The sequence below is a fragment of the Mastomys coucha genome, unplaced genomic scaffold (assembly GCF_008632895.1).
Source record: "Mastomys coucha isolate ucsf_1 unplaced genomic scaffold, UCSF_Mcou_1 pScaffold14, whole genome shotgun sequence".
In the NCBI taxonomy this organism is placed as follows: Eukaryota; Metazoa; Chordata; class Mammalia; order Rodentia; family Muridae; genus Mastomys; species Mastomys coucha.
Window position 1 is genome coordinate 66,636,052 of NW_022196896.1, and position 18,282 is coordinate 66,654,333.

Below are 18,282 nucleotides of genomic sequence, written 5' to 3' on the forward strand. Positions count from 1 at the left end.
CCTCCCGCCTCTCTTCCTTAACCTCTCCTTAATTCTAGTGAGATGCAGATGTCTCAGGCCAGTCTCTATACTGTATTTCCAGATTGGTGAGTATTGCATCACAATGACCTGCCATAACACCCTTGTAACTTTAAACATGGGTTTGATGGTACTCCCCGCCCCGTGTCTGGGCAAGGACTTGGGCCACAAAAGACGACCTGATCTTTGAGGTCTAAGATGCTGGCTATGGCTAGGACCACACTGTGGCTAACTACTGCCCAAGACCACCAAGTCTCTCAGAATCCCTCGAATTACCTCGTCCTTCCCTCTCCCTGGTGATGACACAGTGAAAGACATTGTACATGTTCTTTCCCAACTGAACTGTGGCAGTCCCGAACTCCTCTCCCCTAAATGGAGCAATAATATACACAATGCTAGGCAGGCAGAGCCCTACTTCTGGATCTGATGGTAGGAGGGAGCTCTATGGCCCCATCTCTCAAGGTTTCTACAACCTCCTCAAACTCTGCCATGATCTGGAAACCAAACATTCAAAACAGGAGCCGATAAAGACAGTTCATATTCAAATCATGAATGGGTGGGGGTGAGGTCAGTGGTCCTGGAAGCTCCTGGATGAACAGCTCTCCATTTCTCCCATCGCTTCTCTTAACAAATGACCATCAACATTGAGCTTGAATAGAACGCACATTTATTATCTTACACTTAGGGTCAGAAGGCTAATAGAGATCTAACTGGGCTAAAGCCAAGGTGTCATCTTGGCTGATATTCTTCCGAAGGGCATGAATCCACTTTCTTACCATTCCATCTCCAGAGAGCGTATTCCTCCATGCTCCCAGTACCTTCCTCCATCTCTGAAGCCAGCAACCACACCACACAGGCCATTTCTGCCCTCTCATTTCTCCTCTACTAGCCTCTGATGCTTCTGTAACATATCCAGGATCATCCCATCACCAGGATCCTTAAAGAAAAGTCTTTTTCATAAGGCTGCTTAGGGTTCTGTAAGAAAATACCTTAAACTGAGTGGCTTAAACAAGAGATGCTCCCTTTTAACAGGCTGGAAGTGCATAGCCATGGTTGGCTGCTCTTGAGGTTCCTCCTTGGTTGGTAGATGGCCACCTCACATGGCCTTTCCTCTGATTGTGTATCCCTGGTGGCCCTCTTCTTGTAAGGACCCAAGTGGTTAGGGATTAGAACCTACACTCATGACCCCACTTAACCTCAATTTTCTCAAGCACATTTAAAGTCCCATTTCTCTACAGTTATCTTCTAAGTCACTAGGAGGTAGGCTGTCGACATGTGGATTTGGGGGAACCTTTATTCAGTCAAAAGAGATTCATGCAAATAGGTCCTAGGACATGGACAGTTTGTCAGCAGGCGTCACCTACTTGTTTAATAGGCTCTTCTACATGTTGACCATGCACAGATCTCTTTTATTTCAAGCCGCGAGAAAGACAAAAGCAAGGGAGGGCTTCCCTGTTTGTCTTAGATAGTCCCCTGGGTGCAGAGGCAATAACGTTGACTAAGGGAAGTTCACACAGCTTTTGGTTGTGCCCCTGGTTGGTCCTTAGTTGCCAATACCCCTCCATTTTTGATGCGGCCAGTAGGCATTCCTTCAGTTGATACTAGCTTTTGTTTTCAACCGTGGGCTGTAGCCTGCACATTCTGCAGCTGGGAAGGATGTTGCAGCTGGAACGCACCAGATGGACTCTGGTGTGCAGAATGGTTATTAAAGCGAGCCCCTGGAATTGACATTGATGGAAGGGAAAGGGAGGCGGTGGGGGTCAAGGGAGCAGGCAAGTCACAATGCCAGACCATCAATAAGCTCAATCGCCAGAATGATCCGTCCGTGATGGCTTGTGTCAGGCAGAGCTCAGCCTTTATAGACCCATATTGATTAGGCACAGATGTGAGCTGTTCAGAGAGCAGAATGACCACAGGGGAGGCAGCTCTCTATTGCTCAGCCAGCTCTAAAAGGAGCAGAGAGCAGGGGCCTGTTTGCAGGCAGCATGGGCAGCAGCCATCAAGCAGTGCTTAATTATAAGAGCCAGGAAGGTGCATCTGTGTGCTAGTTACAGTTCAACCTAAGCCCCTCTGGTTTGTTTCCCAGGGTGGATTCTGGAAGCATCTCTTGCAAGATCCCTGTTGACTTGTCTTCTCAGGGGAAATTTAAGGAGGATGGGGAGGATGTACATGGTTCAGCAGCAGAACAGTTGCCTAGTCAAGAGGGAATTCCTGTATCCAATTTCTGGGTGCTTAGAAAAAGAAAATGGTAGAAAGGAAGTTGAATGACAACATCTTTGGCTGTGTTGCTGTATAGACCCAGGGCTATCATTTGTGTCACACAGTTTGCATCTATGTTGTCCGGTCTGCTCTTGTCCTCGGCTATGACTCAGATTTTCCCAATGGCTTTCCTGAGAGGGGTGAGCCCCTCATCCTCCAGCTAGGGTGACTACATTTAGCCATGACCATCCACCCCAAACAAGACATATCTCAGGAGTCCTCTCTGTTCAACACCTCCTCTCTTCCTCATTGTGTTGTGTGATGGCTGGCCGCTTGCACCCCCTTCCCCTTACTGACTAGACACCACCTTTCCCATCAGGAGGACAACTGTTCCTGGTCATCCTTAAGTGCCCATATTGAAATAGCAATGTGTGATTCAACTGGTCTCTTGTCATGCTTTCAGACAGAAGTCTCCCTTGAGAACCAGGCACTTTCATCTTGAAAGCATGCACCCCGGGCAACAGGAAGCAGAAATGTTCCAAGAAGTTCCTGGGAGTTTGAGGTACCGCTCCTTGGTTCTCCTGAATGGGGACAGAGTACTGTGTAAAGTTCATCAACTCTAAGAGCTTCCTGCATCTCAGAGAGTGGCATTCTGACCTTGCATCTTTGAGTTGGCCCTGTGCCCTTAACAGACCACACTGACTGTTAGCCAGGATGGTTCATGGGATGTTGTCCCCTGGTTCCAGCCAGTTCTCATATCTTTATTATGTAAGGAAGATCTCCAGGCCTTTGACAATGGCACAGATACCCAATGCTAAATAGATAAGCATGCTAGGAGCATCCTGGTGGCACTTCTGAAGAGGTCTGTGGTCAGAACAGGTAAGGGTATCTATTTCTATTAGAATGAGTTACTGATCTTTATAGGGTAAAAGGGATCCTGTGTGGTCAGTTTGTTCCAAGCTCAGACCGAGACAGTCTGTTATGGCAGACTGGAGATTTGTAGAGCAGTATATGTCAATTCTGGCAAATGAATGTCTGTACTGTCAGACCCACTCACAGCCCCCACATCTCCCACTGTTGGGCTGGCCCTGGGGCAATGGCATAGGTTGGCTGAGTCATCCTATTAGGTCATGAGGCACATCCTCTGTGGTGGATGGCCTCTAGGAAACTTAACATGAAATATGACAGCCATTATTCTCTGTCTATCGCCTTCAGATGTCCTGACATGCCTTTGCATCAGATCAAACTTTCAAATCCTTGTCCTTCCAAGCTCCTAATGACAGACAAGCTATTTGGTGTTGTCTATGGCTCTATCTGTATTCTGACTTGGTCTGTTTCCTTCCTCTGACAAAGTAGACAAGCAGGTGCACGGCTCTCAACTCTGCCCACTATGAGGCTTGTCCTGCACAATTCTTTCAAGACGCCCCTTGATCGGAGGCTGTATGGGCTGCCATTATTTACACACACCAAAACCTATTGAACATAAACTAAGCTTGGCCATTTTCCTCTTATTCTCTGGTATTATGCAATCCCTAACGTAGCATGGGTATGAAGTGGTACTGGCCCAAGAAGGCCTGTGTTACTTGTTCCTGTGGTGGCTGGGTCAGTTGGTCCTATCTGTGTACAACTGTGGATGGTCCTCCTCCATCTTCGGATGGATTCTTGCTGTCCTGTATGTATGACTTGGTGGGTCTGTCAGGACCTGGCTCATTCTGGGAGGCTGTGGCTTCATGGATACTTCATGCAGTGATTCTGTGATGTTTGGTGTGAATTCCATATAGCATCTTACCCCATGGTACCAGCTTTGTAGGTACCAGCTTTGCCTTAAGAAGGCATCCTGATATGGCTGTCTCCTGAGAGTCTCTGCCAGAGTCTGACAAATACAGAGGAGGAAGCTCGCAGCCAACCATTGGATTTTGCTCGGGAGTCTCCGATGGAGGAGTTGGAGAAAGGACTGAAGTTGCTGAGGTAGATTGTAGCCCCAATGGAAGGAGCAAAAATGTCAATAGGCCAGGCCCTCCCAGAGCTCCTGGGGACTGGACTACCAACCAAAGAATACACATGAAGGGACCCATGATGCTGGCCGCATATGTGACAAAGGATGGCCTTGTTGGACATCAGTGGGAGGAGAGGCCCTCGGGCCTGAGGGTGTTCAATGCCCCAGTGTAGGAGAATGCCAGGGAGGGAGGATGGGAATGGGTGGGTAGGGAAACACCCTCATAGAGGCATGGAGAAAGGGGATGGGATAGGGGGGTTCTGAAGAGGAGACCTGGAAAGGGGAAACATTTGAAATATAAATAAAGAAAATATCTGAGAGAAAGAAAAAGGAAGGCATGTGTGATGGAGGGCCCAGACTACCACAGATGGGGACTATTTGTCCTGGCTACTGGGCGTTCTTGTTTGCCAATGGCTTTTAGCTGTCATGAGCCTTTCTTAGGGCTACCTCACCTAAGCCACTGCATTTCTCAGAAAGCTCGAATTTGATTGATCTCAGTGACAGCATAAAGATCACCTCAGACACATCTAGGATGCTGTGGAGGGCCCAGTTAGTGCTGAGCCATGTGAGTTCAGCTAAGGCTGTAGCTGCATCTGACAGAAACTGGACTCCCACCTTATCTAACTCCCTGATGCAAGCAGAATCATCAATTTGCTTACCCAATGGGCATTCTGATATAGCCATTTTCTTAAATGAGGGCCCATCCTCTCAGATGACTCTACCTTGTGTCAAGTTTACAACACACACACACACACACACACACACACACACACACACACACACACACCCCACAATGGTTTTATGTGAAAATACTGCTTTTAGGTGCAATCGAGAAATGATGTATTCAAAGAAGTCCATTGAGCACACAGAGAGCAGAAGGCCATATACTAATGAACAGGAGATTTGAGACCTTCACCTAAGAGCCAACAATCATGAGGGTCAGCTAGAAGATACAAGGGAAAGTCTCCCTGAGGTTCACAGGAAGTATGGCTGTACCACCACCTGGCCTTTCGACTTCCAACTTCTAGGATTGTGGAGTGATATTTTTCTAGTGTTTTCAGCCATAAGTCTATGGCTGTTCATTAGAACCACACCAAAAAAAAGGTATTTTAATATCTTACACGATGACTTGACCACATAACCAGTCATTTATACCTTGTTACCTGGGAGTGATTATTTATTTGAAAACATTTACAACACTGTACGTTTTATCTAATCCAAATATCACATATTAGATACACAATTTCAATGAGCTGAAATGAACAGGGAAAGGATACAATGAAGTAAACATTTGCAACATTTAAACACCAGTCTTGTGTAAGAAACAAGAAATGCTAAATGCTGCTACCTGCATCTTTGCCCCCAGGCTAGCGAAGCTGGGGAATATTCCACATCACTACTGATCTCAAAAGAGGCAAGACACATAATGTTAATTGATAGAGACTTAACTTGTTCAAACCTGTTCTAAATAAATAAAAAATATTCACAATGCTCAAGTGGTAACAATCACTTCACGAGTACTAAATCAGTTGCTAACACCAGGGAGTAAGTATCATAAGTGAGTGAGGCGGGAATATGCAGCTTTGCAACCTATTAGCCACTTTTTCCAAAGCTCAGTGGACAAAAGTATGTCCTGGTGTAAGCTGTCTGGAAGGAAAGCTGGTCAGGTCAAGGGAAAAGCTTTAAAGGGTAGAAGCTCTATTGCTAAAACAGTGTCGTCTGCAATGGGAACCCCAGCAGATGCAGACAAAAAGCAAAGACTCAAGATACCGAGCGAGCTGCAAGCTTCATATTCTGACTCTGCGAACTTACAATGCTTGAGTATGGATGACAGAAACGAAGAAGATTTCAAGAACATTAAAAAATCATTCCATCAAAACCTCTCTAAGGGGAGGGTCATGAGGACTGGGGAAATCACCAAATGTCCTTTAAACTTACCCCTGAACTGGCTAATCCATTACACAGCTTGTAGGCAAAGAAGGAAGGAGTCGGTCTCAGACTACACACTCAGTCAAACACACTGGAACATTCTGAAGTAGAAATGAATCAGTTTTCTTGCAGGACCTGAAAGGGCATCAACTGCTTTACTTACAAATGGCCCTGGTCCTGAATCAGCAGCCAGAAGGCTGAACTTGGAGATAGTTCCTTCAGAGGGTGGACTCAAGCCTACATTTTCTCAGCTACAATGACAGGGCCAGTTCCAAGCCAGACTGACTTTCCTGATTTTTTGTTGCTTGTATTGTTTTTGAGACAGGTTCTCTCTGTGTAACAACAGCCCTGGCTGTCCTAGAACACACTCTATAGACTAGGCTGGCCTCAAACTCACAGAGATCAACTGCCTTTGCCTCCCAAGTGCAAGAAAACACAGGAATGTTTTCTCCCTACTCGAGACCCACATGGAACAATGATCAACATTAATGGGGCTCTCTGAGATTCTCAAGCATAAGTTTTAATACTTGAGTAAACAGGAGGAAAATATATGAGGTTGTGTCTTAGTCTCATATTGCCAAGATTAAACACCATGACCTAAAGCAAAGTGGAGAGAAAAGGGTTTATTTGGCTTATACTATGCATCATCAAATGAAGTCTGGACAGGAATCTGATGCAGATGCTATGGAAGGGTGCTGCTCAATGGCTTGCTCAGCCTGCTTTCTTATAGAACCCAGGACCACCACGTAGAAATGGCCTCACTCACAATGGAGTGGGGTGGGGTGGGGTGGGGTGGGGTGGGGTGGGCCCTCCCCCACCAATCACTAATTAAGAAATGCTCTATAGCTAGATCTCATGGAGGCATTTTCTCAACTGAGGTTCTCTCATTTCAGATAACTCCAGCTTGTGTCAAGTTGACATAAAACTTGTCAGCATACTCTATTCCATGTTGGTGGGTACTAGAGCCATTAAATTCAACACAACTCTAAATCAATGAGTCAGTAGGTCCCTGGAGTAACAAAGGTCACTTTTAGGGTAGAGAATCCAAGTTATAATGAGTGGACTGAGGCAGGCTGACACCACGACAGGCTTCAAACTAGCAGTTTTTATGAGGGCAAGAGGTACTCTTCAAACTAAAGGGTCACAGGAGTTTTTATTCAGAAGGTGAAATAATCAGCATTATCTGACTCTCCAGAACCAGAACTGTGTGTATCTACAGGCAGAAGTTGGTATAGGTGGGGCTCGTGTCTCTAGTACCTGACTATTGTGTTCTCAGGCTTAAGAGGTCCATAAGAGAGTGACAGTCTACAGAAGTCCAAACAGACTGAATTCCCAGGGAAAGTAAGGGACTCCATTTCAGAAGTCATGAGAGTGACTTCCAATTGTGTGTAACAGTCCCCATGACATTCATGCCCAGCCAGTAGAGAACCAAATGGGGACCTGTGGATATTAATTAAGAGTACCATGGTAGTTACCTTTCCTGTAGTTTCAAACCCTAAGGTCCTATTGTTGAAAGTACCAAGGGTTTCAAACGGTTCACAGTACTCAACCTTTGTCCAGCTTTCCTTCATATTCCAGTTGTGAGGGTGCACTGTGTGGTTTCCTTTGGCTCTGATAAACACCATGGGCAAGGCAGCTTGCAAGAGAAAGGGTTTATTTAAACTTATGGTTCCAGAGAGAGAGAAAGGGTGGGAGGGAGGGAGAGTGGGGAGGAGAGAGAGAGAGAGAGAGAGAGAGAGAGAGAGAGAGAGAGAGAGAGAGAGAGAGAGAGAGACAGAGAGAGAGAGAGACAAAGACAGAGAGAGAGAGACAGAGAGAGAGAGACAGAGAGAGAGAGAGACAGAGAGAGAGAGAGACAGAGAGAGACAGAGGCAGAGAGAGAGAGAGAGACAGAGAGAGACAGAGGCAGAGAGAGAGAGAGAGAGAGAGAGAGAGACAAAGACAGAGAGAGACAGAGACAGAGAGAGGGGGGGAATAAGGTATGGGAGTCATGGCAACAAGTAGTCAGAGCAGGAAGTTGTTACAAATTGGGCAAAGCTATAATCTCTCAAAAGTCCACCCCCAGGGACATGCATCCTCCAGCAAGGCTGCACCTGCTAAAGGCTCCATAATGCCAGCCAAATAGTGGCACAAGTGCAGATCAAGTGTTCAGATACTAGAGCCTGTGTGTGTGTGCTCACGAATGAGTGTGCATGTGTATGTGTGTGTGTATACATTTCTCATTTAACATCCACACAGAGAAAGTCATTATCCTTTGCATTTACTTGGAAAAGCCACCAGCACACCTGGGTCACGGTATGGAGGTCTACTACAGCTGCATCTTGTCTTCTCAGGCACTGCAGTGTGGTCTGGCTGCTCTGTGCTTCCAGTGTGCACCTGGGCTGTTGCTATGCTCTCCTCGAAAGAGGGGTCTGAAAATGACTCAGATTACCACACGGTGTGATTTACAGAGTGCCAATAGGTCTCAATGGAAAAGCATCAGGGTTGAAGGGGAAAAGGAAAAACAAAAAACAAAAAACAAACAAACAGAAAAAAACACCTATAAGGGGCCGTGTGATGGCTGACGGTATTCCTGTCTCACCAGAGAGAATTAAAAACTATCTGAGTTTTCTCTGGCCTATAACAAAAGATAAGCGTCCTTTTGGATTTCTTGGGATATGACAGGTTCAAGTCCTTTAAAATCCTCACTCTTGTAGGAACTCACTATGAACCTTGGCCTTGAAAGCAGGTGTGAACAGCTTTGGGTCAGATGAAGCTAACTTTGTAGTCAACCCCAGCTATTCAACTTCCAAATTACACTAGGCACAACCATCCAGAAACAGAAGCTGTTAGGCAGTGAGTGAGTGAGTGGACAGCAGAAGACCACTGTGCACTGTGCCCTTGGCCTTGATAGGTAGGTAGTTATAGGATGTCATTAGAAGCAGGAGCAGCCATAGAGGTTACTGTCAAACTGGTAGGGACCTCTTGTGCATTAGGTTTAGGGAATGGGCTTCTCTTGTATGCTTTACAGACTGTGGAAACCCGTCTGCTGCATTCCAGCCAAACACAGCATCTTTGCAAATCCTGTCTCCTTTTAATCGCCATACAAACTACTAAATCCTGTATTAAATCCTGCTACTTACAACCATCACAGGGAAGGTGGAGGTGTTACTGCTTAAGCCCAGCATGGGGTCTGCTGACTTACAGTTTCCTTGTTCCTGGAGTGCCTACCTCTTGTTCAGAAGGAGCTGCTGCAACCCAGTGAGAGCCACAGAGAAAGAAACTCTAAATTCTTAGTTGGCTCAGACCAAAGGGCTTGCTCCAGTTTGTTTTAGGAATAACGATGAATTGGAAGGCTTCTTACACAGCTCCGCAGCTAGCACAGGAGCTCTGGAGTTGTCTGTAATTCTGGAAAACAGGGTTTTGCACATCTAGTATGATCTCCATCAAGAAAGGGCTTGGTGGGTAGTGGAGGTCTCTTCTGCTGCCTGATGCTATTACAATCTGTCATTGTTAAAACTGAAGCCTGCACCGTGGAGCCTGAGAATCACCTGCACTCCTATCCTGAAATAACTGCTTCTCACAGAGCCTAGGTGATAAGCTTCTCCTTTGTTGGGAACAGTAAACTTCTCTCTCAATGGTATCTGTTGTTCACTATCATTTATAAATCTACACCCAGGTACAGTTTGGAGAGGATGTCCCTACCTTGGTTGGGGCCAATGGTGGTACTTTAACTTTTGTGCTACTGAAATCGTCCAATAACCAAGATTCCCCTAAAAGTACCTAGTGACTATTGGTCTGCTGCAAACAGTGCAATGTGTAACAGAGAATGTGACAATCGTGCCACCATTCTCTTTGGCACTGAATCCCCAAAACTTCTGTTGTTCTCCCTTGCATCACCGTCATGGGGGCTTTTCCATAAGAACACTGAGGATGAGAGGAATAAAGAGGTGGGCAGAACCAGGAAGAACAGCATGATGGTTCTGAACTCAGTAAGTTATAAAAGCTAACACATCAGCAGGTAGAAGAAGCAGCTTCTCACACTAACTCAGCACAGAGGCAGAACTTCCAGAAGAGTCCTGGAGAAGCTACAGTCACACTGGATAGACACTTCCAAACAGAAACAGTAACAATTCCTACTTTTTCCCCCTCTGAAAAAAGAAAAATAATTCAAAACCCGTTAATTGCCATGAGCAGATTATAGTCAAGGATTTCTGTCACAAGAGTTATAGTTTTAAGTGGCCAGATGATGTCACAAATGCCAAATAGAGTTGAACTCTTAATGCATGGAATGGCTTGATCAAAAGGGCTTTTAGCCCCTCCCAAGGGTGAAGTCAAAGATTCATAGTCAATGAGATGGGTGTTTTTATTCTAAGTCCCAAGGTGAGGCTGAGTTTCAGTTACTGAGAAGAACAAAAAATCAGCTTCGCTGTGATCGTACGGCTTTCTAATAAAACACCTGATGGGTCCATAAGCCGTCAACATATTGTGTCATAAAATATACATTTAAATTAAGCCTACACCTTGAATGAAGAAAGCAGGAGGTGCCACTGAGATCTGCTCAGCAGGGTCTTGTCAGTCAGGATGCGCATTTTACAGACTAAGCATCAGGCTGTCTGCAGCAGCTGCTCAGGGAGCAGGAATGTCTGGGTTATTCCAGGTGATATTCCCAACATGCACTGGAGGTCAGGAGTTACACCTATCATAATCTGATGGAAATTTCCCAGTTGAATAAAGATAAAACTTTGTTTACAATGCGTTTGGCTGTATGTTTGACATCCCAATGGACATACATCTCTAACTCACTTTTGACTACTCTTCTGGAGTGTTTATGAATATATACTCGCAAAATACTGGCAATCCTCAGACTTTTCTATATGTAAGATACATCTTCTTGTAGTTTTACATTCATTTAATTACAACATGCAATTTACAACACCTGGGTTACAGCAGGACACGAAACACAAACACGGCTCTGCCTGGTAATAACTTAATTCTTCAGTACGGACTGGACAGTGATTCAGTTCACTAATTTTGCAAACAAGTTCACGGCAACACACAGAACCCAAGTCCAGTTTGGGCTTGCTTATATCTTAACATGTCTGTCCCCACTCACTGTTTAACCACTGGCACACACATTTTCCACCTATCATGTCAAGACTGGCTAGGACTATAATCACCTTTGACACCAAGGTCACATGCCAACCATGTGTGCGTCCCATGCTGTTAGTGAGCTACAGTCTTGAAGCATCTGCTCTGAAGAGATTCTCAAGGATTTCTCACCTGTACCTTCCACTTGAACTTCAGGCGAATCCTGCACAGTGTCAGTGTCCAGCAGAGAGACTTTTATATGTGAGAAAATCAGTATTCGGCAAATGTCCCACTTACCACCACATTGACAAGATTTTACAAAGCGCGCCAAAGAAGACAGGTATTTGTCAGTGTCTGGAACTCAAAAACACAGGGGCTTCCGGCAACCTTAATCTGGAGGAAAATCAATTATCTCTCTGAGCGTTGTTAGCCATCTCTTGGCGGCTATTCAGCTTACGTGTAATGATGACTAATATGCGCCGAATGGCAAGGAGACGCTCTTTCAGGGAGGCCATGCCAAGAATGGCCAACTGAGCCTTGCGTTCCAAGGGCAACACGGCCAGAATCCACCAGGACCAGGCAGGGCCACTAGAATTGCTCTGTGAAAGACACGAGGGGAGAAATAAATTAATGCCTACAACACAGGCCATCCCCTAATTCAGTCTTTGTTTGACCAACAAATACGGGCAAGATCCCCACCTTCTGCTATAAGGCTAGGTCGCCATTCATCAGGCCCTCAAAATGCAGAGTTTCTGTTGAATATGAGTCACACACTTAAAGGTGCAAGGTAAGGACGCAAAGGAAGAACTTGTTCAGGGAAACTCCAATGAATTAGCTTCCTCTGCTCTCCCAAGTCTCCAGATAATGATGGACACCCACCAGAAAGAAGGATGATACATGTTACTTCCAGGTAACAATGTATGCTATTGCGTTTTAAGTTCTACATGGGTTAGCTAACAGGTAATGTTATCAAGGTCAAATGTATCTGGATGAGTTTGAGTGCCACGAGAAAGTAGATCTTAAAGCTAATGTGGCAAAGTGTGCATAATACACATATGCACACATTACTGTATGTGGTAACTATCATGAGTTTATACACGTACAGATGATGTGTGTAAGTTGTGTTTGGGTGCAGTATGTATACATGTTTGCCCTTATTTCACATCATCACAAAAGCATTCTGGATTGAGCTGTAGGCAAACAGCGGTTCTCCACCTGCTTCTGCTCATCCTCGTTCTGGAACGAAGACAACCAAGCCTGTCTGCTTATAAGGTCTGGATTTTCCTTTAGTCCCTATAAAGAGGTGCCAACCAGGAGGTAGGAAGAATGGACTCAGTGGCTTTAACAAGTTGGATAATTTCACTGGAGGCCAGAAATAACCCATTAGCCAAAGCTCAAAGGGGCATCTCAAGTCACTACCAAGAAGGTTCTGGGTTGCCCCTCAGGTGTTACCTGTAACCCGGATACTGAAGAAACATGACAGAACTCAAACTCTCCTCTTCCCTTATCCTAGAAGATAGGGGGAATAGCATCCTAATCAAATCCTTCTAATCGGCAGAATAACAGTCTCCAAGGATCTCAGTGTCTGACTCCTCAGTCCTGTGACTATGCCACTATATGTAGTAATGAGGGACTTTGAAGATGTGAACATGTATTTACAACAGGGGGATTATCCTAGTGGACCAATGTAGTCATGTGGTCCTTCTGGGGCTGTGGCCAGTGGGGGATGTGACAGAGAAGAAAGGCTAGAACTGGAGCACTGTGGGTGAACAACGCCAAGGCCAGCATTCTCAGAGGTGGACAATGCCAGGAGCCGAGTCTCCTACAACCAGCAGAGGGTGATGCCATTGCTATGCTATGAGACACCTGCCTGGCTTCTGACAGTACCACTTTAAGATAATATACCAGTATTGATGAAGCCACCGTGTTAGTGGCAATGTGTTGCAGCAGTATTAGGAAACAGTCCATCCACCAATTAGAGATTAATTTAATCGACTGGTCTTATTGCCATCCTTTTGAAACTGAGGCACGATACGGTAGCAGAAGGGAGTGGTAGGGAAGGAGAGGACCTGGACATGATTTTGGAGTCTAAAGCAGGACTCCTAAAAGTCTTACATTCATGACATTTTTAAACTAAGAATTTTTTACAGGTCTGGGCACAGAGGTACCTTGCATCTACCAATACAGATCAAACATTTACTAATAATAAATCTTGAGCACATGGATTCTTAAACAAGTCTTTTATACATGTATAGTTGTATCAGTTACTAAAGATGAAAGTAAATAAACATTAATTAGATAGACGTGATTGTTTATTTTTACAAAAGAGAATAAATCTTGGCTGAGTGGGTAATACTGCAGGACACAGAGCATCTTCAGTGTTTTTTCAGAACCAAATGACATTCTGAATTTATATAACAATCAATGTTGAGAATGCCACTTTCATATAAATACAGGGTGTTTAAGGCCATTTCAGAAGATGCTGGAAATCCTGCTCTAATTCAAGGCCAACATTTACTTACTGATTGTTTTAAAAATGAAATGCAACTATCCTGGTTAGCTCCAGCTGTCACAGTGACATGGCCTACACTCATCTGTAGGAGTCTCAATTGAGGGATTACCTAATTCAGACTGGCCATGTCTACAAAGGACTGCCTTGGTTGTTAATTGATGAAGCTGGACCCAACCCACTGCAGGTGAGCCCTTTTCTGATCTGTTTTGAGTTCTGTTCTGATCTTCATGCATGGCTAGAAAACATCTATTTATTGTGCTGCACAAGGCCCAGGCTGCCATGCTAGGTCTTCTTTGAGCAGCAGTTATACGAGCCAGCTCATCCTCAGGACGGAGTAGAGAATTCAATAGAGCTGAATTCTCTGTCAGAATGATGAGCCTTGTCACATGACTGTGGGAAGTAGCCACATCAAGAGAGAAGGAATGAAAGTCTACCTGTGGCTCTGGTTCCCTGTCTGGCATCGAGCCAAAATGGCTTAGAATTTGTTTCTTCATGTGATCCTGGAGTGAAGCAAACCAGGAAACAGACTGCTGGTAAACAGACTCATGGAGGGCAGTGAGTTCTTCAAACTCTGCACCTTCCACCTGGCCAGAGAAGAGAGATAAGCATTTTAGCAATTCATTCAAACACAGTCTCCACATGTCGGTGACCTCTGACAGCTAAGTGGACTTGTGACATTTATTCCTTCACTAATCCACTACTGCTGCACAGAATGACACAATTCATATAAAAACTTTGTGCTTTTTAACATACCTGAGGATCTACTGATGGCATCTTGATATTTCTTTTAAGACTAACATAAGCACATATCCAATGTTATAAATAATTTTCAATGGGTGCAAATTGCATATTTGATATATCACAAGTGTTTAGTCATATAAATAAGATGCATTTTAATATCCTGACAATTTATTTTCAAAATGTCAGTAATATAAATATGTATGCAAAGGAACCAGCAAAATGACTCCATAAAAATGCGAAACAGTAACCCAACAGCCTCAGAACCCACAGTGACCCAACAGCCTCAGAACCCACAGTGACCCAACAGCCTCAGAACCCACAGTAACCCAACAGCCTCAGAACCCACAGTAACCCAACAGCCTCAGAACCTACAGTGAAAGCCCAGACTCTTGCAAGCTGTGCTCTGACCTCCTCATGCACACTGTGGTGTTGTGGCATGTGTGTGCACATCCACACATGAAATAACAAGTAAATAAATGTGGACAAGAGAGTGTTTTGTCAGGAATTATATTCTCTGGATAGTTTCCCAAGAGCAGAACAAGAAGTCTGAGTCTGGCATTTTACAAACCCTTTTCCTATCAGCAAATCACACTCCAGAAGATGTGCTTGGAACAAAACTACAGCCCCCACACCAGCTACCCCCAGCCACTCTGCTGAGTGCACACCTGGCTTCTGGTTCTCCTCACCGTCCACCTGATCACTTAGCTGTTCCCCAGTCCTGCTTAGGACATCAGAGCAGAGCAGGAGGAACACAGGACGGGCAGTTGGCTTCTTATTTTGGCTTCTTCATTGCTGGCTCTCATATGTGCATGTCAGCCAAGATCATAGCCTCGTAAAGGGGAATAAACCATCCAGGTCTATTCTGGATAGAACATTCTTGTAGCTACAAAACCCACAGGAATTGTAACAAACAGAATGAACTGTCATTGGTTTGCCTTATGTAGAATAACATTTATATGCAACAGGGGTTTCCTTTAAAAATTACTTCACAAGCAGCTTTTAAAGCCCATTTTAAAGTAAATTCATACACTGTTAAAAATAAGGCATCATCTAAAGCAATATGAATAATGCTTTGTCAGATCTGCCTGTAGAACGAGCATAAGAACTTCCACATGTCTGCAGCCAGCCCCATGGTCCGGAGGGCCTGGAGTTGGGCTCCCTGAGGTCCCTTGATATTTGAGGCTCTCAGGGCCACAGGCACCAGAAGCAGCAGATGGAGTGACAGAGCCTGCATTCTGGATGTGATTCCTTTTAAATGAACACGTGTCCACATCTCTTGTGTGGCGTCTAGTGTGAACACGCGTTTACATCCAGGTTTCAGATTTCCACCAAAAATTTAAAAGAAGGATATAATAACTCAATGTATTTCCTCCTACTAATTATTTTTAACTACATAAGTTATATACAAAAGTCCCCCTCCCCACAGATCTTGTCAGGCTCAAGGAATTTTGTCCACTGTACAAGGCAGGGCAACCATTATGCTACCACATTAAACCAGATCAAGAAAGACTCCTAAATCCTGTCTGCAGTGGTTTGAATATGCTTAACTCAAGGGAGTGGCACTATTAGGAGGTGTGGCTTTGTTGGATTAGGTGTGGTCTTTCTGGAGAAAACACATCATTGTCAGGGTGGGCTTTAAAATCCTCATCCTAGCCGGGCAGTGATGGCCCACGCCTTTAATCCCAGCACTTGGGAGGCAGAGGCAGGCGGATTTCTGAGTTTGAGGCCAGCCTGGTCTACAGAGTGAGTTCCAGGACAGCCAGGGCTATACAGAGAAACCCTGTCTTGGAAAAAAACAAAAAAAACAAAAAACAAACAAAAAAATCTTGGCTCCCTGGAAGCCAGTCTTCTCCTGTCTGCCTTTGGATAGAGATGTAGAACTCTCAGCTTTGCACCATGCCTGCCTGGCCACTGCCATGCTCCCACCTCTATGATAATGGGCTGAACCTCTGAACCTGTAAGCCAGCCCTAATTAAATGTTGTCCTTACAAGAGTTGCCGTGGTCATGGTATCTGTTCACAGCAGTAAAACCCTCACTAAGGCACTGTCCCAGTCAGTTACAAAGTCCACCCTATATAATCTGTTTCCAGCCCATGCTTTTCCTGTTCCTGGAAGTGTACAAGAGATGACACTTGGCCTGCTGTCTGTGTATAGTAAATATGCAATCTGTATGCTCATATGCCTGGCTCTCTTTCATTATGTCTGTGAGATTCATGATATTAGAGCACCAGTTCATTATGTGTTGTTGGTGGCAAGTCTCCACTGTATGTGGAACTGGACTAGCTTATCCATCTGTCTGAGGATATCCATCTGTCTAAACCATTTCCACATTGGATACTAATGAGACAGTGTGCACATCTCTGTACATCTTTATAAGGATCTGTTTACCTTGCTTATTTTGTCAAAAGATGCATGCTGTTGATTCTATTAGATAAAACTAATTCTCAAGGGGTGGGAGATTTTTATAGTATCTTTAGAAGTCACTTTAAAGCACTACATTTTATGATATGTCTCCCTCTGAGCCACACAAAGATTCACTACTTGGGACTCGAATGCTGACCATGGTTTTAAGTATTTTTTTTTCCCAATGCTTTATTTTATGTAGGTGTTTTGCCTACATGCATGTCTGTCCACCACAAGCATGTAGTACATTTTTGAGGATTCCTAAGATTTCTTGGAGCCTAAAAGACAAGACATTATGAGTAACCATATGGACAGAATTTGGGTCCTCTGGAAGAAAAGCCAGTGCTCTTAACCATGGATCCATCTCTCTAGCAACTCCCACCATGTTTTTATAAGTAACCTTGTATTGAAAAGTAGTCTAGCAGACTCATTTCTGTATGGTCCACTGCTGCCTTTTAATCTTAAGAACAGAGACTACTAGTTGTAGGAGAGACCATGTGACTTTCAGGGCCTAAAGCACAATCATCCCTCAGTTTCTATGGGAGTTGAGTTTCAGGGGGTATCTCCTGTAGGCACATGCCCAACTCCATACGAAATGATGTACTATTTGCATATAGTAAACACATGTCCATGCATCTTACATCTTGAGTCATCTATAGATTACTTGACTGAATAGAAAGTTTCTACGATCTACTGTTTGGTTTTTGAAATAGTGTCAAGATAAGTTGCCCAGGCTGGCCTCAAACATGGGCTCAGCCATTCCTTCCTCAGCAATCTAGAGACTCCTGGGCTACAGATGTGTGCTACACACAGCTAAGCCATGTGGTTTAAGGAATAGTGAAAAGGCAAACATGCCTACACATTTTCTCTAGAGGCATAATTTATTTTGCAATGATTTCTGTGCACCATCGACAGACTCTATGGATGAAGGAATCAGAGACAGAATGTCAGCTGGGAAGTATCTGGCTGTTGGGCTGTGAAAGGCAGTCTGTGCTCTGGTTGAGCAAGGCTTACTCCAGAGACCCAGTAGAAAATTCTACAAGGGACAGAACAGTGAGCTATGCCCCTAGACATTAGGTGTACAAGCCCTCAACTCCATTATCTTATAGATCAGTCAAGTAGGCAATGCCCCAAGCTCCTGGTATTCTGGCTGGACTCCACCCAGACAGTCACCTGACTACAACCAGGTGTGCTCCGCCCCACAGTTACCTGGGAACAGCAAGGTAGCCCAGACCACTATAAAAGGGACTGCTAGGCTCCTCCTCTCTCTCTTAAGCTCTTGCTCTCTTTCTTGTCTTTACTCTCACCTCTTGCTTCCTCTCTCCCCGTTACTTTCCCCTCTCTCCACGTGGCCATGGCTGGCCTCCTCTCTTTCTCTTTCTACTTTTCTACCTCCTCTCTTTCTCTCTCTGTG

At 44.7% G+C, this 18,282-nt stretch overlaps 1 protein-coding gene across 1 annotated transcript in view; it reads right to left on the bottom strand.

Annotated features, from left to right (window-relative positions):
• Positions 1-8,210: 8,210 nt before the first annotated feature.
• The window catches only part of Lonrf2 (LON peptidase N-terminal domain and ring finger 2), a 41,210-nt gene continuing 31,138 nt past the window's right edge, over positions 8,211-18,282 (bottom strand). The window contains exons 11-12 of the mRNA XM_031367282.1: positions 14,159-14,308; positions 8,211-11,811 (exon numbers count right to left, since the gene is read on the bottom strand). Of these exons, the coding sequence (XP_031223142.1) occupies positions 11,617-11,811; positions 14,159-14,308 (345 nt within the window). The 3' untranslated portion in view covers positions 8,211-11,616. The remainder of the gene's footprint in view (positions 11,812-14,158; positions 14,309-18,282) is intronic.